Raw genomic sequence first — 24,270 nt, forward strand, 5'->3', positions numbered from 1 at the left:
GTGATCTTTTATCGAATGTCGAGGAGTCAATTTTTCAAATTCAACTAAGACCTCCAAACTTTTAATACTCGATCAACTTTTATTAACTCTCAAACATATTCTGGTATTCAATAACCTCCATAGTTCCACTACTAGAAAATTTTTATTAATAATAAAAATCGAAAATGTACCAAATTAATATACCTTGTCGTCCTTGTGCATAAACACAATAGCACAGATATGTTTTAGTCGTGATAAAACTTAGAGAAAAAGACTAGACTTTCATACAATTGTTACAAACCGCGATACCACCTAGCTTTATACAGTTGTAAGTTAAAAGGGTGACATTCAATTAATGTCTAAGTTGTTGTATTAATTGCTTCAGTAATGCTTCAACTTTTCTTTTTTTTTTTTCTGTTTTTTTTTTTTTTTTCCTTCCGAGAGTCGTACGATAAACTAGCTACAGTACAGAGATAGAGCTCCAAAGTGTTGAGGTCACGTGCCAGTTCCCGAGAGAGGAAACTGTTAACTGCAAACCCAAACTGAATTTGCCGCCAACAAGTTTTGTGCAGTTGCATCGACCTTCTTTCATTAATTATTTCACTAATGAAAAGATATGGCCAACTTGGCTAGTATTTCATTATTTCACTCTCTTTTTGTAATAAATTAATTATTTTCATGCAAACTTTGAAGCATAGTTAGCTGTTTTAGAGTGGTACTCGTATTATCTTTCTTTTTATGTCATCCTAATAAGATTATATGTAACATTCAAGTACAATGGGTTTATGAGCTTCTTTTAATATTTCATCATATATTATATGAGACGGAATTACAATAATTTATCGTAGTTCAAAATCAAGAGTTTTATGGGAGGTCTTGATGCACAATTGCACATATTGACCTATTAAAACTATGTTGTTATTAAGATTTGACCATAACATTCACACCTTCTAATGTTAACACGATATAATGTAAATATGTAATTATTGGATTCCCTACAAGACAATGAAGTAGGAAAATTCGTAGTTGCTCTATATTCTACTCCTTGTGATTTTGCTTTGTTGCCTATCCTCTACTTTCTTCCTCTCTTTCAATTCCTTTGTCTACCTTACCATAGCTACCACCTATCCAAAATAGGATAGGGACATATGTAGTTTGGATTAACTTATCTTGTTTATCGATCAATTCTTAATCAGTTATTGTCAAAAATCACATGAAAATACTGAAAGTTTAACGATTTATGATCGTTAAATAAAGTCATTCGAATTAAAATAGGTCACTACAAAAGTATTTGTCATTTGTATTATACATGCACAATATTGGTCATATGAACATATATACTAGAAATTTGTACTTTGAGGCAAGTATAATTAAAAGTGAAAATTAAATTGGTTTACAACAACAAAGAAATTACATTTTCATGATAATAAGGAGGAAATTTGCATAATTCATTCTTCCTCTAGGTTAAGGAAACTTTCTAGATCATCTTTTTTATATATACATGTCCTATTTTGGGTTGTCTTTTCTCAAGGACCACCAAGAGGCCCAATTACATCATCAAACACCCTTGGATTCGTTCTACCCTTGTTTTAACATTAGGATTCAAGCTGACGGTTAAACCTTGTAATTGTATTTTGTAGTTACCTTCGGTAAAAATAATATTTTTTTTTTATATTCAAGTACAAAAAAAATAAAAACAAATTAAGAAGGAAATAAGTTAAACAGAGCTAATAAGTTAAATTCAGCAAAAATAAGTTAAATTCAGCAAAAATAAAACGTCGAGATTAAAATCGACCTTCTAGAAGGTGTCATCATAGACTCATAGTTATCACAATCTATACCACTAGCTACACTACAATACCTCCTTGATACATTCTTATCTCCTCAAACTTCAAAACTAGATAAAGCTTACAAATTCTAATGGAAACTAATCTTGAATAGTTCATACATCTCATCAAACAAACTTTTACCTAGAAAAATCATACATTATACCCCACGTCCCCACCCCCAAGGAGGTAACGTGATAATAACTCCTATAAACAAATGCTTTTTACTAGGACACTCCAAATATACAACCAAATTTACAGTAGTTTAATAAGCTAAAACAAAATACTAGTACAAGATAAAAGAGAGTAGCAAAAGAACTTGTACTTTATTTAACAAGTCATAAGAAAAATGGAGTTTTCATGTTTTTTAGTGGACCAAAAGAGGGAAATGCAAAGCCAAAGGCCGGTTGCGGGGATGTGTTCGCGGTGTGGTGCGGCGGCGAGAGTGGCGGATATGAAGACGGCCACCCGATTTTGTTTCGTCCCTTTCTATTTCAAGTATTGGAAAGCTATTATTTGCTCATTTTGTGGTGCCACCCTTAAATCTTATGGTAATTAACTTAAATTAATACTTGTAATATTCTCATGCATTTCATTTTAACTAATTAATGTTACGTAGTTTTTTTTCTTTTTATTTTTTGTATAATTTAATATATATCCTAATGTATTTGTTCTCTTTGTAATTTTAGAATAATCCTCATCTTGAAGTTTTAAGTGTGAATTGTACGTTAATTGCAAAATATTACTTTGTATTAGTTGTAGAGAAGAAATAAAATCATGAATTTAGATAGCCGAAATGGGATATGTAGCGCAGTAGCGTATTGATTGTATATGGTATTGTGGTTAATGTTGTATTGTGTTATAAACTTGATAGAGAATATACCAACTCAATTAAAAGTTTAAATTGATATTTGAAGTGTTTGAAATATTTTATATTCTATCTTCTTTTTGAGCGTTTAATGTTCTCATTTTTTGTTTTGGTTGGGGCCGGAGGGATAGGCCGGGTGGTAAAATCAAAATGAGAAGTATAGTCGATTAAAAAGAGAGATGTGGCCAATTGATTAAGGACGTCCATTCCCGTAACAAAAGGTCACTCAAATGTATGTACGAATTGAAGTATATTCTGCATGGGTACGGTTCAAAGAGCATATCATTTATATCAACAAATTAAATCAAACTTGCATTATTCAATTTGTTGTAGAGTTGTAGTGGCGAAGAATATACTTGTATGCTTCGTAATTTGGTACTTGTATTCATCTATACATAGCATATAATTTCAGCAAGTACTAAGCACAAATTATTAGCTAGGCGAACTTGTGTAGTTGTGTAAGCGAGCCAGGTTGGCGGAGGAAAGTCACAGGTCCACCTAGCACGGTAGTAAGATGTAGGCACGGTTCGGAAAGAGGTCAAAATCGCTCTATTTTTTTTTTTTTAAAAAAAAAAAACAAAAAAAACCGGTGAACAAAATACAGAGTAGCTTAAGGGATGGCACATCCACTTGGCAAGACATAAGTCATGACACAATACAACACGATACAACCTTCACGAATCATGCCACAACCTAGAGGCCATGGCATAGTCCTAACGACCCACTACCAATCTGCCACGCATGTGGTGAGTACCTGCTTTAAGTAAATATGAAGAGTACAATTCATGTTCATAAAAAAAATCCTAGGGATGAATTCTTTATCTCCTCTAATGTAGCCTAATTTAGAGCTTATGAAATATCTAGTAATGTATACAACATGATGCAATTCATAGTGCAGAACAAAGTATACTTAAAACTCCAAAATTTAGCATCCATACCAAAACTGTTAAGTTACCTTTATAGCATAATAAATGACACAATCCTCTCCTTTTAGGAAGGATTGCCAACAACCATCATAACTTCTACTACCAGAAAAGGGTTGTACATTTATTTTCAACAGAATGCTTATTTTCAAGAGAAAATAATTTCACTAAATAAGTACTTGTATTATAATTCCCTCTATTATTTCAGAGTAGTGTTTCTAGTATGATTGCTTTGTGGTACTCTATGTGTCTTTGAAAGATATACCCAAATTTTATTTTTTGTTCGTCCATTTGAATATTAATATTGCTCCATTTCAATTTCGTTGATATGGTTTTGACAATTTCTCTCTAATTTGTTGCTAATCCCACATGTTAATCTCCAAAAATATGTGCTCTCTCAATACAACTCTTGATAAAGTCAAATGTGAGAGTTGAAACTTGAAACAATATCAAGAGTGAAATATAGGGATCTAATGATAAACTCTCCTAGCGATTGGTCAAGGAGGGACCAAGGGAGTTAGTGATGTAGCAATATTTAAGATCCTATGTAACTTTGATTTCATTCTATATTTTAAATTACAATATGATCAAAATTGAACTTGTAGATTATATAAATGTATAAATAATGCAAGTAAAAAAGAATGAAATGACCATGTTGTCAAAGGTATAGTCAGTGCCGGGGCTAAAATTGCAAATTATTTATGGGATCCTGTTCAACTTTTCAAAATGGGGCCTTTTACTCAATAAATTTAATACCCAATTTTTATTTGATAAAAGAATTCATTACATCAGAAAATTCGTCAAAATTAAATTAAAATCCAAGAAATCACTTAAAAAGAGTAGCTCTTTTTGCATGTTTTGTAGCAAAATCATCGATGACATTCTCTATATCGACTTCATCTAAAAGATCAGATTCAATTGCCATCAAAACGAGTCCATTTAATCTTTCTTGTGACATGGTCTTCCTTAAGTACGATTTCAGCAACTTTAACTTTGAAAACTCCGTTCTGCAGAAGCAACAGTTGCAGGAATTGTTAATAATATCCTATATGCAGTTGTTGCATTTGGGAAGCAAGTATATCGTTTTAAAAAATTTAATAAATCAATATTGCTCTCATTTTCTCCTTGGGTTAAAACTCTCTAAACCATGTTAACTCAACAAATAAATCCTCTCCATCAACATCAGAAACCTCACCTTTCTTAAGAGCACTTTCAAAATTAAAACAACAAGATAAAAGTTTCTCATCATCCATTGCATGCAATTTATCAGAATTGAACAAAAAGCCAAAGATATTCTCATGCGATTCATATTGTTCAAACCTTTTTTCCAATGATGCAATAGTTTGATCCACAATGTATATAAAATATTGGATTCTAAATGATTCCTTAGGAGATAATAGTGTTTCATCACCATCTATTTCATCAAATTGTCTTTTTCTAAGTATTATACGTCTTTGAGGAAATATAGGATCGATTCCAATTTCAATAGCTAATTTTTTTTGCAATATCCATGGCCTTTGAAAAACCATTCTCTCTATATTTTTTAAAAAAGGAAATCAATCCTTTAATCTCACTAATGGCAATATCAATCAGCATATCCTGGGATTGTAATTGTTTACTAACAAAGTTTACAACACATAAAATTTCATACCAAATGATTGTAGCAAGCAAAAATTCAAAACTACCAAGCTCATTATTTGCTAAAGATCTAGCTTCACTTTGAAGTTTATGGTAATTGTCAGCATTAGCTACTTCAGCTACTTCAAGTAATGCTTCACGTATCTCAATTATTTGAAATCTAATTGCTTTGATACTTTCAACACGACTTTTTATCGAGTGGCAGATAATGATTTAAGAGTTAAACCTTTAACATTTTCTTTTAAAATATTCCATCTCTTGGTAGAACTAACAAATATAGTATAAATGTGTTGGACTATTCGAAAGAATTCCCTTGCTTTAGGTGAAGCATTTGCAATGTCACACAAAACTAAATTAAGACTATGACAGCCACATGGAGAATAAAAAGTTCTAGGATTCAAATCCAATAGTCTCTTTTGCACACCTTGATGTTTACCTTTCATGTTAGAACCATTATCATATCCTTGTCCCCTGATATTATCTATGTCAAGATCATGAGCTACTAACACATTCTCAGACACTTTAAACAATCCTAGACCAGTAGTATCATTAACTTGTAATAACTCAATGAAAAATTCTTTAACTTTATAAGAATTTGAACATTTATCAACACACCTTAAAATTAATGTCATTTGTTCTTGATGACTAGCATCAGGTGTATAATCCAACATCAACTTCTTTTATTTTTTTCATAATAGCATCATTGATTTTAGAAGCAAGTAAGAATACCTATTCATTCTGAATATCATGGCTAAGATAATGATGATGAATAATTCCATTCTCAATATGATGAACATGCTCAATAATCACAGGATCAAACTCAGCCAACATTTCAATCAGACCTAAAAAATTTCCATTGCTACTTTGATATAACCTTTCGTGTTTCCCACGAAATGCAAGGTTATTTTTACCAAGAAACTTCACAATAGCAATTATTCTAATTAATAATGACACTTTTCCAATACTCTTTTTCTTTTTGAAATTGGTCTTGGGCAACTTTGTCTATTGTTTCATGATTTTTCAATCTATTTCTTAGTTCACACCAAGCAGCCATGTTAAAAACGTGATCAACACTTGTTTCATGTTCTTTAAGTCTATGACTAATATGTGACCAATCATTATATCCTTCATTAACCAAATTGCCTTTTCCATGACCCTTTTGGAAGATTTTACAGCAAAAACAAAATACTTTGTCAATTTCTTAAAATAAACAAGCCAATCTCTATCATATGTTTCACCATTAGGCAAATATCTAACATACAAATTTGAAGTAAATCTCCTAGATACTTTGTCTTTAGGGCCTTTCACTATGGTTAAGTCTCTTTTAGGGCCATTGATAGCCAAAATATCAATCGATTTTTGATCAAGAGCTCCCCATATCCTTGGATGGAACATATATATCATGAGAAACAAAATCATTTTCTTCAACATTGTGAATATTATGGTCTGAATTTTCTTCCACATTTTGTTCAAAATCATCTACATTATTCAGATTCACATCTTCTCGCTCAACATTAATATTATTATCATCAACATTAACATTGGCATTATTCGCATCTACATTATCATTATCAACATTAACATTATCACCACCAACATTATTTTCATCTAACAACTCTGAGTCAATAAGATTTTCACTTGATTGTGGCACTTTAAAAAAAACCTTATCTAAAGCACCTTTTTGTGATTGAATGAATTGATCTTCCTTCTTTTTTTTTATTCCGTTTTTCATGTCCAGATGGATACTTTCGAAACATATTAAATACAATTGCACAAAATATTTGATAGAGAGGAAAAATATCACCAGAAATAGCTTATAATAAGCCAACGATTGAATTCGACAGATCCAAGATCGCTAATTGCTATGTATAATCCAATATTCCATCATCAATCTCTGTAATCTGTGTAAAAAAAAATAAAAAAAATAAAAAAACCTATCAGTAATATAAAATAAAATTAAATGAGCAAATGAAAAAATAAACAACAAATTCCACAGTAAACTACACGAGCCATTTCAACTTCAACAAAATTCAATGGAATTATTAACCTCAAATTCGACAATAATGCACTAAAAATTCCCAAGAAAAAAAAAAGTAAATAAAAACAAAAAAATTAAAACTGTTAACCTGTTTTAAATTGCGGAAGCCTTCGTACACAGCAAGAGTCGAATCAAAAGTCTTCACCAATGACAAAAGCGTCGATTGTTCAACTTCTACTCCCACCCACAAAATTCAACAAAAAAAAATTAATAAAAATCAGAAAAATACACTTAAATTAAACAACAGGAAATAATTCAACATACCCAAATATTAAAATTTAACAAAAAGTCGTATCCGGTGTTGAATCCGAAGAGGTTCGTGATGAAATTTTTTCCGATTACTAGCTATAGCCTATACTCACAATACTTGCAAAGAATTTTGGAATTAAGATTATCTTAAAGATTTCTTTTTTATTTGTAAAATTGAAAGAGTGAATAAAATGCATATATAGGAAAATTTGGGAGATTAACAACGGTTTAATAATTAATTTCATCTTAAAATTGAAGATTTAACCGTTGAAATTATGAATTAATATGGGAAAAATAATTTTGGGAGATGAAAAAATTTGAAAATTAATTGAATAATTGAAGAAAATGAAGATAATAAAAGAAAGTAAATAAGAAATTATAGAGTTTTGGAAGATATAGAGTTTTTTTTTTGGGAATTAGAATGGTAGATTGAAAAAATTTTGGGAAGAAAGATATCTGAATTTTTGGGAAAAAATTTTGGGAATTAGAATGGGTTTGCTGGTTTGGGTGGAGGTTTCTAGAGGGAGGGTACATTCAATGTATTTGGAGGTTTCTAGAGGAATGGTACATTCAATGCCAGCTGTCCAGCTCCCAAAAAAATTAAAAAATTGTATCATGCATGGCTCGAACCCAAGATCTTGTATACACTACTCCAACTGCAATTTCACGATATTATACCAAACTTAATTACATATATCTAGATTTTGGAGCCCCTCAAATTTGAGTGCCCTGTTCTGTCGACCACCTCGCTCCGGCCCAGAATCGCCCCTGGGTATAGTAAATTAGTAATTAGTAAGTGAAGGACTTTAATTGACTAACCTCAATCGTCATGATGGTACAATATTTATGGCCAAATCATATATGAGTAACATATAGGAATACAATATACATAGACAAGTAGACAACATAGTACTCTATAATTCTTAGTGACAAATCAAACAAGAAGGAAATCTAACCTTGCCAAAAAGCCTAGTGGCCCAACCACATACACAAGCAACAATGCATAATTTTGCTTAAGAATCAGTGAATCTGTTGAAAAATAGACTTCTCAAATATCACCACATATAAATGTCCTACATTGATTGAAGAAGAGAAAGTTAATCACTTTATAAGGCTAAGAGACTATGGTTTTGGGATGGAACCTCTTTTGAACTTGTGAAATGGACTCTCTCTTGGTTTGCGGATGCGGCCCACACCCGTATTTAACATGGTATCAGAGTCAGGCCCATGATTTGGGACCTTTAATGGATTTGAGTATATTGCCAGGCCCATGGTTTGGAACCTTTAATGCATTAAGTATTCTGGGCCAAAATGAATTGAATCATGTGATCCTTGAGTTAAAGGGACCTTATATGTGTGGGGGGGGGGGGTGTTAAAGTATATATCCTACCAAATAACACATCTAAGCGTCCCGCATTGATAAAAGTTGAGAGAGTCAAACAATTTATAAGGCTAAAGGACTACTCCTCCTATTGCCATATGGTTTTGGGATAAAACCTCTTTTGGTCTTGTGAAATGGACTCTCTCTTGATTTGCAGGTGCGACCCAGACCCATATTTAACAGAATCAACGATGCATTCTTGAATTGTTTGCTTCATTTCCTTCTAATCTAGCATGCACGTACATTATTGTAATCGGACCCAAGTTTGGCCCAACTATGTCTCAAGCCCTTGTCCATATATGTTTTTTCTTTTTTTTTAACATACCAAAAATCATTTGTACTTTGGCTATTTTCTTGCATAGATTGCAAGAGGATTTCAATAGATTGACTCTCTTGATTTTACAAGTTCTAATCCCCACCTTAGGGATAGCGATTCTAAATGGATATCTGCAAATTCGATCCACCCGATATAAATAAATGGACAAAAATCCGCGTTAAACGGATGAAGGGCGGGTGACGGATCGGGTCAGATTCGAGTGGGGCTCCATTACATCCGTCATCCGTTTATCACCCGACCCGTCATCCACCCGAATACATTTATGTATACATATAATTTATTTTTTTCAGATTTTTTTTAACCTTATAGTAGTACGTTTATATATTTCAAATTATTTCTAAAAATTATTAAATTTTTTTTAAAAAAAATATAAAAGGCCTCCCTAATTTCACAAACCCTAACCCAAATGTTCCTCTGTATCTTTACGCCACCCCCTTTCGCTCTCTCTATCCTCACTGTCTCACTAAAACTCCACTGAAAGATTTGAAACTCCACTAAAATACCATTGAAACTCAGTCCCTCACTCTCTTTCCTCACTGAAACTCCACTGAAGACCTTTAACTTTGTTCAAATTTTTGGGTTTTTCTTTCTATTTTAATTTAACAAAAGGAAAATGTTAGGATCTAAGTTTTGTTGGCTAAAGAAAAACGTTAGGGTTTATGTGAGGATTGAAACATGTTTTGTTCGTGATTTTATATTCTAATATTGTTGTAATTCATGATTTTGAATTGAGATTATTGCTATAGTTTGCTAAAGAAACACGCAAGTTCATGATTGGTTTTGTGATTATTGTTATAGTTTGGGATTTTGGAAGCTAATTAACGGTTTAATATTCAAGTTTAAAATTTGCTAAAAGATTTTTTTATAATATAAATATATAATGTATTAAATAGTTAGAATAGGAATCACCGCTAAGCATCCGATCCACTCGTTTCATCCGCGGATGACGGATGGATCGAATGCGGGTGATGGGTTTTGTGGGTAACGGGTGGAGCGGGTGGATGCGGGGGAAGCTCCCCCCTACCCGAATCCGATCCATTGTTCCTATCCTACCCCCTCAATAGCTCCACAACCTCCATTTGTTATATGATTACTCTCCTTTTGCAAGAGTTTTCAAATATTCTTACATGTCTTATGCAAAACTAAATTTAAGTGTATCGAAGAGTTTTATTTTTACTCATATGGCCGTGTAAAATATAATCATGAGAGTAATATTGAGGAATTAACAATATATACTTTTGATATACCTATACCAACTCAACCAAAAGGTTAAGGTAATGGTTGAAATCCAAAATCGGTTTGATAGAGTTATGAGAAAGAAAATGTTGAAAAGCTTGATTATATTGAAGAGTATACAAGACTATTTATAGTACATAAGTAAACATTATACTATGACTAGATACATTAGATTATATGTCTAGGTACAGGTAATAGTTGAAATCCAAAATCGGTTTAATAGAGTTATGAGAAAGAAAATGTTGAAAAGCTTGATTATATTGAAGAGTATACAAGACTATTTATAGTACAAAGTAAACATTATACTATGACTAGATACATTAGATTATATGTCTAGGTACATTAGACAATAAATAGGGAAATCTTTGACAAACAACCAAAATAAGTAAATCAAGGGATTACACAATAAACTAAAAACAGTAATTAATAATGATAATGATGATTTAGTCATTATTCTCCTTTACATGGATTATATACTCTATTATACCTCCTCACATGAGAACCCATTGGAGTTGAAGTGTGGATGTAGTATGGGTCCACCATACTCAGCTTTTAATATTACGCTTTAAAAGAAAAGGTGGATGAGATTGACTTCGTGATCTTTGTGTCACGTTTGCTCTTGAAACATTTTTATAGTTTTATCCAACTATTGACGATCGGTACATAAAAAAGGACGGAAGCAAGGAGTTAGAAACAAAAGAAAAAAAATTAGTGTGTTATAAAGGCTAAACCACTCCCAAAGAGGAATTGGGTCCCAACAAAAGTTGTTACTCGTAACAAATACGATGACTGCATAATAGACTAGTTAACGTACCACATGCATGTTTGACTTAAAAAAATTATACTTAACAACATAATTTGAAAGGGAGATCCGAAATTAACTAAAAGATTAGACAATAAAACATTATATTCATGTTTAAGCCAAATCACATCGCACCGTTCGCCTTCATTCACGCTGTCTTGTCCTTATGTTTATTTTTTCACACTTTTGTCATACAGTACATACAGTACTTCACAACTTCATCATAGTCTTCATTCACATTAATGCTAATAAATATCATAATTCTTTCTCAAAAAAAATACTACGTACTTCTTATATTATAGATAGAAATTGAAAAGGATATTAAACAAATTGAATAGGATTGTAAGTGTTGATTTGTAAAATTTGGACATTTATTGGTGAGAAGGGCATCATACTAGACATACTATCATTAGTTCATTGTGTTAAACAACCAACTCAATCAAAAGCTTAAGTTGGTGGTTGAGGTCCAAGAATATGTTTTATACTCTATCACGCCCCCTCATACAAGAGCCAGTTGGGCTTGAAGAGTGGATGTAGTATGGGGCCTCCTCATACCATGTGACCTTTGTATCACGTTGGTTCTTGATACTATGTTAAAGGACCAACTCAACCTAAAGCTTAAACTAATGGTTGAGGCCCAATAATATATTTTATACTCTATCATGGTTCCGTTTTGCGTTTAATGTCTGGCTTTTTACAATTAGTGAAATGCAGAAATCTTATCCTAGTGATTAATGTAATTGTCCCTATTGCATGAGATGATTTAAATAAAAAGGGGTGCTTCGATATATCCTTTAGGAGACGTTTGGTTAGTGTATCTTTTGGATTGAAAACGGATTCGATTAAACCGATACCATTACCGTGTGTTTGGTTTGAAGGCATGATAACAATTACCATTACCTAAGGGTAATGGTTACCTCTCATTTGTTACCTCTCAAAAACTTGGGGTAACAAATACTCTTACCCTCCTCTTAACAAATACTCTTTCCATGGTTAAACCAAACAAATGAAAAGGTAATAGCTAAATGATTCATTTCCCCCCTCTTATTTGTTTCCTTTCCACTCCATTTCCATTTTCCAACCAAACGCCCCCTTAATTTGGACCTCAACAAAGATTAGCTTCTCATTATGTTTGGGGAAAAAAAGTATGTTATATCCTTAAGAGCTAGGTAGAACTAAATGATTTTGTTGGCCTAGATCACAACTTGCAAATTTTTATGTGTTTTTTGTTCCAAACTTTAGAATATGCCTTGAATATGTTTGCTTTTTTAAATGGCTATTATAGGGTCTCGTTATATGTTATGTGACTATGTGAGCTACGATTTTTTGTTATTGGGCTTATTTTTTTACCTATTTCATTTTATGTTAGTATTTATTACTCCGTATATAAACTGCATAAGGGTTTTTCAATTATTATAGTAGTATAATTTATAATTTGTATTTGTCTCAATTTGGTATTATATCTCTTTGTAATAAAGAAATTGAATTAATCAATCTCTATTTATTCTAATTATGTCTAGTTGAATTGTTAATAATATAAGGTTTTTGCTATTTGTTTATGTTTTTTATTACAATTTGATGATTGATTTTGGATTATTCCTCACAACAACTGATAAAGATAAACAATTCTCATTAGGGTATGCAATCACATACAAGTACATAGTATGTACTTTGTATCATTTTTGACTTGATTGTGTATAATTATTTCAACTTGACTTGATTGTATTTTCCATTGACTCAGAAGAAATCAAAGAAGATAAATTTCATAAAATTTGGAAAAGTAACTTTCTTTTTTTATTTTTATTTTTTATTTTTCTGGAAAAATAACTTTCTAGTTTGGCAAAAGTATACTGAATTATTTTATATAAAATAAGGATCTAAAATTGGTATTTTTTCAACCTTCGAAATCAATTTTTTCAAAAATTAATAATTGTTTTTTTTTTTTATCTCATATTACTTGCATTACTTGAACTATTTTGCGTTATATTATTACGTAGAATTATACAGAGTATCTTGTACTGTTAAGCCATATTATTCTTTGGTAAAACCAATATGTAATAAAATATACGAAGTAATCTACTAAAAGGTGGTTACTCGCGGGTTGAGCTAGTTAATATTTTTTTAAAAAATTATATCATACGAAGGATTATATAACTATCCACCGCTAAATATTTTTTTCTAGATCCGACACTGTATATTTTCATACAAAAAAAAAAAAAAAAAAAAAAAAAAAAAAAAAAAGGAAAGAGGATAGGAAAATATATGCGGAGTAGGAAATTTATGGGAAATGCAAGGCTGAAGTAGGGCTGGCAAAAGCTGACCCGACCCGACAACCCGACCCGAACCCAACCCGAAATAAATGGGTTTTGATAGAGATTTTCAACCCGTTTATGTAATTGGGTCAACCCGAACCCGACCTGAAGTTAAACGGGTCGGGTTCAGGTTGAAAATCCCAACCCGAAACCAACCCGCATAAACCCGTTTATTTAATTGGGTCGGTTTCAGGTCGGGTCAACCCGAACCCAACCCGCTTAACTTAAAACACTAATTTAAAAATATGGGCCAAGCCCAAATTATCTAACCCTAAGCTTTTCCTCTTTCACTCGCCGCTTTCTTTCAGACTTTCACTCAAACTCTCTTTCTTCTCAGTTTCTCTCTCTTCTCTCCTCTCTTTTCTCTCTCTAACTCTTGAAGATTGAAATAAAAATTCTTGAACCTTGAAGATTGAAGCTTCATCTCAAACATTCTGAAGGTAATAATCCTATTATTCGATTTTTTATGAGTTTGTTTGCTCATGAGTCATTTGTTTATGCAATTTCCTTGATTTGGTTATGCAATTTTCAGATTTCTTTGATTTTTTAAGCGATTTTTTGCTATTATGGTTTATGTATGCTTTGTTTATGTGATTTAATCATTTAATGTTGTTCGTTTGTTATTTTCTTACTCTGCAATTTCTTTCGAAGATTTGATTTGTTATTTACTTATTTTGCGATTATTTGCGATTTGTTTATGCGATTTTTTGCCCTGATTTGATTTTCTTACTCTGCAATTTCATGAGTTTGATTCTTTATGTCATGACTCATGAGTTTATACTTCTGTTTTTCATGTTTATACTTCGGATATGAGTGTAATTCTTTCTTTAATTTATTCACAGATGGCTAATAGCCCTAATCCTGATGAACCCATTGATCTTCCGGATTCTGATTCAGATGATGAAGTTTCTGATTCTCATCAAACGGAATCAAAGAAGAAAACCTCTAATGTCACCTCGCTGAATAAGCCTGGAATTCATTTCAAGCGCCAACGAAAGCTCACTTCAGATGTGTGGGCAAATTTTGAATTCCTTGATAAACCTGACGAACAAGGTAACATCATTTGCATGTGTAAAAAATGTGGGCAGAAATATAATGCTGAAAGTAGGCAAGGAACTGGTAATTTAAAACGCCACATTAAGAAATGTAAAAAAAGGACCTTTAAAGATGTGGGTCAGATGATTATTGATTCAAGCAGTTCTGGTTCTATGATGAATAGGGTTCCTACAATTGATTATGATATTGTTCGTGAGATGTTGTCTATTGCTGTGGTGAAACATGATTTGCCTTTTCAGTTTGCTGAATATAGTGCTGTTAGGAAGTTGATTAATTACATAAATCCTGATGTTAAACTTGTGTCTCGAAATACTTTGAAGGCTGATGTTCTGAAAATGTTTAAGAGGGAAAAAGATAAACTTAAGGAGGAGTTGAGTGTAGTTAAGGGTAGGATTTCTCTTACATCTGATTGTTGGACTTCAATTACTACTGATGGTTACATGTCTTTGACTGCCCATTTTGTTGATAATCAATGGAATTTGCAAAAAAAAATTCTGAACTTTCGTTTTTTGCCTCCACCTCATACCGGTGTCCATATGTCTGACCATGTCTATGATTTTCTTAAAGAGTGGGGTATCCAAAAGAAAATCATGTGTATTACTCTTGATAATGCTTCCTCTAATGATGTGTTTGCTGATGTAATTAAAAATGAACTTGATTTGGTATGTGGGGGGGATTATTTCCATGTGAGGTGTTGTGCACATATCCTAAATTTAATTGTGCAAGATGGGTTAAAAGAAATTAATGAGGCTGTTGTTAAGGTGAGAGAAACTGTGAAGTATTGTAAAGGGTCTCAGGCTAGAAAGCAACGTTTTTTGACTTGTGTGGCACATGTTGAACTAGACTCAAGTAGAGGATTGAGACAAGATGTCCCTACTAGATGGAATTCAACTTATTTGATGTTAGAGAATGTTTTGTACTACAAAAAAGCTTTTCTTCATTTTCAAAAGGTTGATGCCAATTACATTCATTGTCCAACAAATGAGGAGTGGGGGAGAATAGAGAAGTTATTTAGATTTTTGAAGGTCTTTTTTGATGTGACAAATGTTTTTTCGGGTACTAATTATCCTACCGCTAATGTATACTTCCCAAATGTGTTGAAAATCCGTTTACTCTTGAAAGAGGAGCTTGAAAATTCTGATAACTTCATGCATAAGATGGCAGCAAGAATGAATGAGAAATTTGCTAAATATTGGACCAACTTTAGCATAATCATGGCTGTGGCTGTTGTTTTAGACCCTCGATTTAAGTATGAGTTTGTGGAGTGGGCTTTTAAGAAGGTGTATGGGGAAATAGAGGGTACTAATGAGTTGGTGAAGTTCAAGGAAAGGTTGGATTATTTATATGGTGTTTATGTGACTGAGGCTTCCACAACAACACCACGAACAAGGCGTCGTTCTTCTAGACAGCCTAATGAAGAGCAAGTTGATGTTGCTTCTGATTCTTTTATGATGGTAACTGTGAACACTTGCTTTTTGTTTGATAATCAGCTTTAAATTCTGTTTTTTGTATGCTTTATTGTAATTTTTGTTTAAACATCTTTTAGGACTTTGATAACTTCTCTTCTAGCAAATCATATGTTGCTGCTAAATCTGACTTGCAAATCTACTTGGAAGAGCCATTGATTCCTCGTGCAACCAACATTAATATTCTATATCATTGGAAAACAAATGTTGTGAGGTATCCAATTCTTTCAAAGATGGCAAGGGACATCCTTGCAATCCCTATTTCAACAGTAGCTTCAGAATCTGCCTTCAGTACTGGTGGTCGAGTTTTGGACTGCTATAGAAGCTCTTTGAAACCAAACACAGCAGAAGCTATCATTTGCCTCAAAGATTGGACTTTTGGTGAAGGTATGAAAATAGTTTATGTATTTAAAATTACAATTTTTTTTGTTTCTTTTTTGTACTATTTTATTTATGCTTAAGGCTGAAATTAACTTTTGTATGTATTCTTTTGGTTGTAGCTAATATGGATCCGCAATTGCAAGATTTATGTGGAAAAATCATGGCCATGAAAGTCAACGATGATGTGGGGGATACTCCCAGCCCCAGCCCTCCACAAAGTGCACCAGAAAGTCCTGCTGTCATGGAGAGTCAAACCTGATTATGTTGTTAATTTCTTCTAAAATTAGTTGATGAAACTGTTACTGTTATTTTGGACATGTATTTGGTTTTCTAGTTGAACTTTTATTTGCCTACTTGGAAGTATTTTGGACATGTAACTCTTGAATTATGTTGTTAAGTTATGTTTGCTTGAATTATGTGTTGAATTTGAAGTCTTGAATACTTGAATCTTACAGGTTAAAGAAATTAGTCAAATTACAGGTTAAAAAAATTACAGTATAAAGAAATTAGTAAATTACAGGTTTTTATTTTATTTTTTTTAATTAAAAAAAATCAGGTTTAGGCGGGTCGGGTTCAGGTCGACCCGTTTATAATCAGGTCGGGTTCAGGTTGGTTTTTTTGACCTGTTTAAGTAAACAGGTCGGGTTCAGGTTGGGGGGTCCTGACCCGTTTATGTAAACAGGTCGACCTGAACCCGACCCGACCCGACCTGTTTGCCAGCCCTATCATTGCCTGCTCTTCGACCGTGAGATGGGTGGATTGGAGCATTTTGAAAACTTGCTTGTTATTTAACTTATTTTGGACGGTTTGGGTTTTTGGAGACTTCCCCCCACCCTAGCCTTATAATTACTTCCTTTATACCCTAGTTTAATTGCTATCCTAGTTTAGTTTAATCTTTAAGCTTTTCAATTACATCTTTCAAGCTTTAATCTTTAGAGCTTTCGTTTAATTCTTCATCAATCCTTTCCAAAAGCTTTTAGTATATCTTTCTTGTTATTCCCTTATATATGCATAATTTTTTTCAATATCAACCCAAATCAATTCAAGATATGTATGCATTATAAGAAATAAACTCATAAAAGGCAGTGTTTCAAAAAAAAAAAAAAAATACTAAAAAAAAACTCATACAAGGCAGTTTGAATAATTAATTTATTGCTCTCATAAATCAATGCATACATGCATCACCAAATTTTAAATCAAGCGCATTATTAGATACTACAGGTGAACAACATGAATGCTTTACATAAATCTATCATACATATACTCATAAATTCCCACAAATTTACCAAGAAAAACATATCACAAGTTCACAACCATGCAACTCAATCGCAATTTCAGCAGTCCATACTTGCAAATTTACACACTTTTCAGTTTTCACATTGAGTTGAGTATAAATCAAGCAGGGAATGCTTGATTAAAATTCTATTTTAAATAATACAAATCCCGACTGAAAAAAAAAAATTACATATTTGATAAAAACACATTAATACAAATCTAATGAAATTTCATTTGACATTTTACTCATACAATGTATATATACTATCTATAAAATCTTAGAAATTGTAAGAATAAAACTCCATAATTAGAAATTAAAGTTTCCAAGACCCATGTAGCACATAAAATTCATGGTTTTGGAGGAAGTATTGAGCATGATCGAATGTGACCTTTTTCTTAACTCTCCTTGTGTACGTACACTCTCTTCTGATCTTCTAACAATGTACTCCGTACCTCATAACTCTTCAATTCAAAATTAGATTCAATGAAATTAGAAATCATGAATGAAATGGAACGGAGTCATATAGGGTAGCTATCATCATTAACAACTTTGAAGTTGGGGTGATGATGTAGCTTATTAATTTGTACGTGCATGAGATTTAATTTAAATCTTTTGAAAATTACTAGACTATTATTATGTATATAATCATGAATTTCATAGAAAAGTAAACCCTAAATGTGTAAAGGAAATAAGCGTTTACTACCTAGGAACGTGAATCCGTTATAAAAACATGTGGATTACATAAGCATTTAATTAGTTGAATTTTTTTGATAAATATATCATGGGATGTTCTGGTATCAATCAATTTCCCTTCTCATAGTAAACCTAATTTGCTCTTTACTTTCTCTAAGTGAGAAACAAGTAATTTTACATGTGAATGTCAACACTCTTATCCTAAAACTGGCTATGTCGTATTCTCACCTCATGATTTTCACACTAAACATACTACTATAACACTTTCACATTCTTATATTTACCTTATTTGATTTCCTTTTGCTTTTATTTCACGCCGGATCCAATGCTAGCCAATGAGTTGATAGCAGTTAAGCAAGACTGAGCAAACTTATTTAAAAATCCAAAAATCCGATCAGATATTCGATTTGAAAGATAGTGTATGTATCAAAGAAAAGTTGATATGGCTATCGGATTTAATAACCAATTTGAAAATCTGGCAGTCAAGTATGATGATAGGTTCTATTTTAAATAACACTAATCCAATAAGCTTTTATATATATATAATATTATATATATATATATATATATATATATATATATATATATATAGGATCATGTGAGAACACATCTCGTGAGAACTCAAACTTATGTGAAAATAAATCTAGACCTTTGAATTTTTTAATCTAAGGGTTATGATTATTCCCTAAAAAATTAAAACCAAAAGAGTATTTTTAAACCAACCCCCTTGTTTCTCTCTTTCACCTCCACATTTCTTTCTTTCTCTTTCCTCACCTTTGCTTTCTCTCTCCTCTCACCTATTGTTCTGTATACATCATTAACTTCACGCCATTAATTTCAAAGAAATTAAGCTCAACTTCTAATCAACCATGACGTTTTTGTACAGTGCTCATATCACCATCGTCTTCACACCATTAAAAAGAAGGAAATTAAGCTCGAATTTAGGTCGATAATTGCGTCTTCGAGCTTCAATCGACGAATCACCATCAACAATATCACCATTAATATCATTGTTATTAACTTTGCAACATCAATAACAAAGAAATAAGCTCAAAATTCAGACCAATTACGTCATTTTCGAGCTCCACTCAACGACGATTATGGTCGCGCGTTTCGATGAAATTGAAAGATTTCGGCGATCGAAAATGAGTTTAATGAGTTTGTATTATATGATGATAGTATGGAACAATTTTTTAAGATTCTAATATATGTTTGTTCATTTTCATTTATGCATTTTTATTGTATTGCTCATTTTAATTAAGTTTGCTCATTTTAATTTCAATTTGCTCATTTGTCAAGGATATGAGCAAAACAACATGTATTAAATTAACCTTGTGAACTATCTACTTCAAAAATAGGTAGAAAATGAAGTGCATAATATAATCTAGTATATGGTGGTTTCTTATGGTCCAACAATTGTTTACATTTTCAGATATATATAGTAAGTAAGTTCAAGGTTTCATATTAGTTTGAATGTTATAGAATTGTTGCTCATTTGATAAATGAACAAAAAATAGTTGCTCATTTGATAATGAGCAAACAAAATAAAGAAATATTGTTTGCTCATTTAATAAATGAACAAAGAATTATAGCTCATTTATCAAATGAGCAAATATTATTTGCTCATTTATCAAATGAACAATAATTATTTGCTCATTTGATAAATGAACAAATATTATTTGCTCATTTATCAAATGAACAATAATTATTTGCTCATTTGATAAATGAACAAATAAATGTTGCTCATTTGATAAATTAAATTTTTTTTTTGCTCATTTGATAAATGAACAAAAAATTGTTGCATTGCTTATTTGATAAATGAACAAAAAAATTATTGCTCAAAATGAGCCAAAAAAAAAATGCAAATTACATTTTTGACATTACTATGTGAGCAATCTCAACACTTAGATCATGAGGTATCCAATGGTTGAGATTTATTGTCATATATAATAGGGTTCTCACATATAGACCTATTCTACTAGTTTTTTTTTTGTTTTTGTTTTTGTTTTTTTAATAATCAAGTTAAACTTTGTTGTTCTAGGAAACATAAACTTATATTATAAGATGCTTACTAATTACTATATTATTTGAGTGTACAATATATGTATTAATAATGTAGCTAAAATAATGTGATAATGTTAATTGGTAATTAATTAATGCTGAAAGATCTTATATAATAACTAATTATAAATTAAATTCTAACTTTACGAATTTAGATATCATATTGGGTATTTAATAGCAAATTCAAATATTCAGATATCCAAAATTATTGATTCAGTTTAGGGATATTATCATTTTTAGTGTTATATATATATATATATATAAATATATAAAAAGAAAAAAAAAAAAAAAGAAGAGAGAGAGAGAGAGAGAGAGAGAGAGAGAGAGAGAGAGAGAGGAGAGAGAGAGAGAGAGTATCCGATACACACTAATTCAGAGATCCCATGTTTACCCCTAATAGCGGGCAGTGTATAGGATCACTTTTGAATCTAAAACAAAAGGTAGGCTTATTGAAGGTGGTCTAGACTAGATCACTAGAACAATATGGAATCTTGAATGAATTTGTTTCGTTGCTTGTCAAAATGAACTTTCCTTGAAAAAAGTCAAAGTAGAAGCCGTGTAATTTCCACGTTAACATATATGGAAAACTTGTAAGATTGATTAGTCACTAATTAGCAAAATCGCGTTCTAAAATTATCATCGGAGGTAATTAATTTTTTAATCCTTTTCCCTTAATACCCTTACTAGCTAATCCCTCCTTTCATGCAAGAATATATAGTAACATTTTCACCCCAAAAAAGTATATAATGTAACATTTGGGATTTATAACCTAATATTTATCAAAATCATGGGAAGATTTGTTTTATCTACTTTATTATAATTTGTAGCCTCACTGATCATCAATCTATATATGATCTTAAATATTTTAAAAATAATATTTAATTGGCTTTATAGTTTTTGTTTTTTAACTATCCAAAAAGGAGTCTAGCTCGCAACTGACTCAAGTCAGCAAAGAGAAAATTTAAACCTTTTAACCAAACTAATACAAAAACTAAAAAGAGGATTGGAGTTACAAACGCTATGTACTGCTTGGCAATACAAATAAGGGGGTTGAGAATATCTATCGCCATAACTAGCCCTAAGCTGCTCCAAACTTTTTCCCTAGCGTTTCTTGATCCTGCAAAAACGAATAGAATACCTTTTACCTTTCTTGTTCTTCACCCTTGACCTGATTGGCCTTCCATTTTTTCTTGACGTGGCAGAGAACATGAAGGTGGTGAGTGGTGAAAAGGACTACACATGGTCGGGTTCAACAGTCATGGGGTCTTCGGTGTTAGAACCTACAGATTCCAATTCATCGAAATCAGTGGTAGTTAAATCTGTTACAAGTTACTCGTTCCCCTCCTAGATATTCGAACTCTCATTATTGCTAGAAGTTAGACTAGTAGGTATATGATCATTTAACTTGTCCACGTTGGGAAGTCCAACAACGTGGCCGACCACGGCGGAGTCTAGGGTTCGCTTGACCTTTTCCTTTTGGCCCTTTCTGTTGCGACACCTCTTTTTTGGACCCATCATCTTAGTGGGCATGAGTGAGTTTTCAGGAGCTTTGGATTCCTTTGCCTTATGGGATTCTGAAAGCCCATCATAGGTGGTCTTTTCCTTCACTCGTACAGTCATCCATAATACAACAAATGTTTGCAGAAACTCAAGGTTTTCCCTTGACAGAGATCCGAATAAGACAAATCGGTAATCTTAAGGGACTGGTTATTTAACCCTTTTTAGGAAATAACCAAAATATTACCGCCACCGTGATAATAGCTAAGGCTAATTTTCATAGTCACACAGCGCAAGTCTAAAATAAAAACCAACTATAAAAATAAAACTTGAGTTCACAACCTCAAAACGAAAGTGAGTTTGAATCAATTCAAACATGGCCCTTCTTAAAAACCAATTAAAAATAAACACAATAACGTTAGTCCATAAACAATAACCAATAATTCAAAATATCAAAACTAAGAAACATAACAAGTAACTCTCTACACTTATTCCCATCATGCTCTTCATCCTTCAAGTACCTGTTACTTTTTCTTTATTTCAACCCCTCTACTCACCATATAAATGGGTCATAGTAGGGCCAATCCAAAGGAAAGCCAAACACAAACACAAAAGTACGAATCAATAAAAGCTGAGTACATATGCACCACACTAACATGAATATCCTAGCATCAAATAAAATAATTAAAACATGCTCGTCATACAATCACAAGTCAATGAACCTTTGACTCATAACTAGCAATATTAATTATTAAATAATAGCTTTGGATTACGCATCAAACGGGTTTCCTTCCTTTAAAAATAGCCCATTAAACCGGGAGCTTCCAATTAGGGAGCTACCCCAACTGGCACCTACTATGTCACACTTGTGACGGAATTCCAACGCATTAATAATAAAAGAAAGTACAACGTCATGTACCCCTGTAGAAGCTATGGTTAAATATAAAACCCCATAACTCCCCCCATATGTTCATACTCCAGGTATATACGTTCCAAGAGTTTTGGTGCATATCCTCTTACACTTTTCGTGATTTACCAATTTAACTTGTAATAACTCCAACCAATCAATCAAGAATAAATATGACAACAATCAACACATACTTCCAATTCATTCTTGAATTAACTAGTGAGCACATACTATTTATTTAATTAACGTTCCTTGCCTAGTTTTGTGCACAAAATTACACTATTACTACCTTGGTGCATATATTGCACAAATAAACTTCATTGACCCAATTTCAACTTATGTGAGTAAGTAAATAAATAAACTAACTTCCTTGACTCAACTCCAATAATATATGGTGAGAATATAAATCATGAATCATGCTCAATAAATATAACTTAGCTTTTTTAAACATATATAAACCTTGCTTATTAAATTCATGCTTTCTTGATATTTGAAAATAAAACATACTTCCAAGATTCATACATATTCAACTTGTATCATGCCTCAAATAATATATTCACATGCTTGCATAACAACTCATGCTCAACCAACATCAATTCCAAGCATAAAATCAACCAAACATGCGCTACTAATTCATCACTTAAACCATACTTTACAATCCTAGCATGATACTATGCATACACAAACTTGTGCACATACACACCTTGAATAATGCCTAAACTCGGCCACACTCGCTAGAAATCACCTAGCTTGAAGCTTCCTACAAATAATAGTACATAACTATAATTAATCCACTATTCTCACAAATTTTTCAGCAACTATAATACACTTTAAACCTTACTAATTAACCCAATAAAAGGCATAAAACCTTTTCTTTAAGTGGGTACTTTAAATCCTTTCAAAAAGACTTAGTTTTTATGACTTAAATAAAATTCCAGCACACCTATGTAATATAAAACATCACTAATAGACTAGGAAATTATATTTAAATCATTAAAACCTTTTCCCTTTTTATGGGTAATCAAACCCTAAAAAAATAATTAAAAAGTAGTGTGTATAATTAAATTCCAACATTAATTTGAGAGCTTTAAACTCATCAAAACATGTTTAAACCATTAATTAAACAACCACAACAACCTAGCTAGGATCAAACCCTAACCATAAACAATAAATTCCCAAATTCTAGGGTTTATAAATTAGGGTTTTTGATTAAATAAAAATCTGAAATTTATATAAATAATTTAACAACATCAAATACCCAAAATCAGTACCAAAACATAATCAAAATCATGCTTTAAATTAATAAAACAGCTAGAATAAAATTATGAAGAGAAAAGAGTTTAT

General features: G+C 31.9%; 1 protein-coding gene and 1 long non-coding RNA gene across 2 annotated transcripts; one reads left to right on the top strand and one right to left on the bottom strand.

Annotated features, from left to right (window-relative positions):
* Positions 1 to 2,020: 2,020 nt before the first annotated feature.
* On the top strand, positions 2,021 to 2,972 carry LOC110693325. Its single transcript, XM_021870478.1, has one exon. The coding sequence runs from the start codon at positions 2,155 to 2,157 to the stop codon at positions 2,362 to 2,364; it is 210 nt and encodes a 69-aa protein (XP_021726170.1). The 5' UTR covers positions 2,021 to 2,154; the 3' UTR covers positions 2,365 to 2,972.
* A 2,796-nt stretch (positions 2,973 to 5,768) lies between these two features.
* On the bottom strand, positions 5,769 to 8,283 carry LOC110693326. The gene is made up of 3 exons (XR_002505576.1): positions 7,537 to 8,283; positions 7,361 to 7,446; positions 5,769 to 7,135 (listed from the first exon to the last, which is right to left on the bottom strand). It is a non-coding gene; the product is annotated as an uncharacterized LOC110693326 (long non-coding RNA).
* Between the last annotated feature and the right edge of the window lie 15,987 nt (positions 8,284 to 24,270).

Source organism: Chenopodium quinoa, unplaced genomic scaffold (assembly GCF_001683475.1).
Source record: "Chenopodium quinoa cultivar QQ74 unplaced genomic scaffold, ASM168347v1, whole genome shotgun sequence".
In the NCBI taxonomy this organism is placed as follows: domain Eukaryota; kingdom Viridiplantae; phylum Streptophyta; class Magnoliopsida; order Caryophyllales; family Amaranthaceae; genus Chenopodium; species Chenopodium quinoa.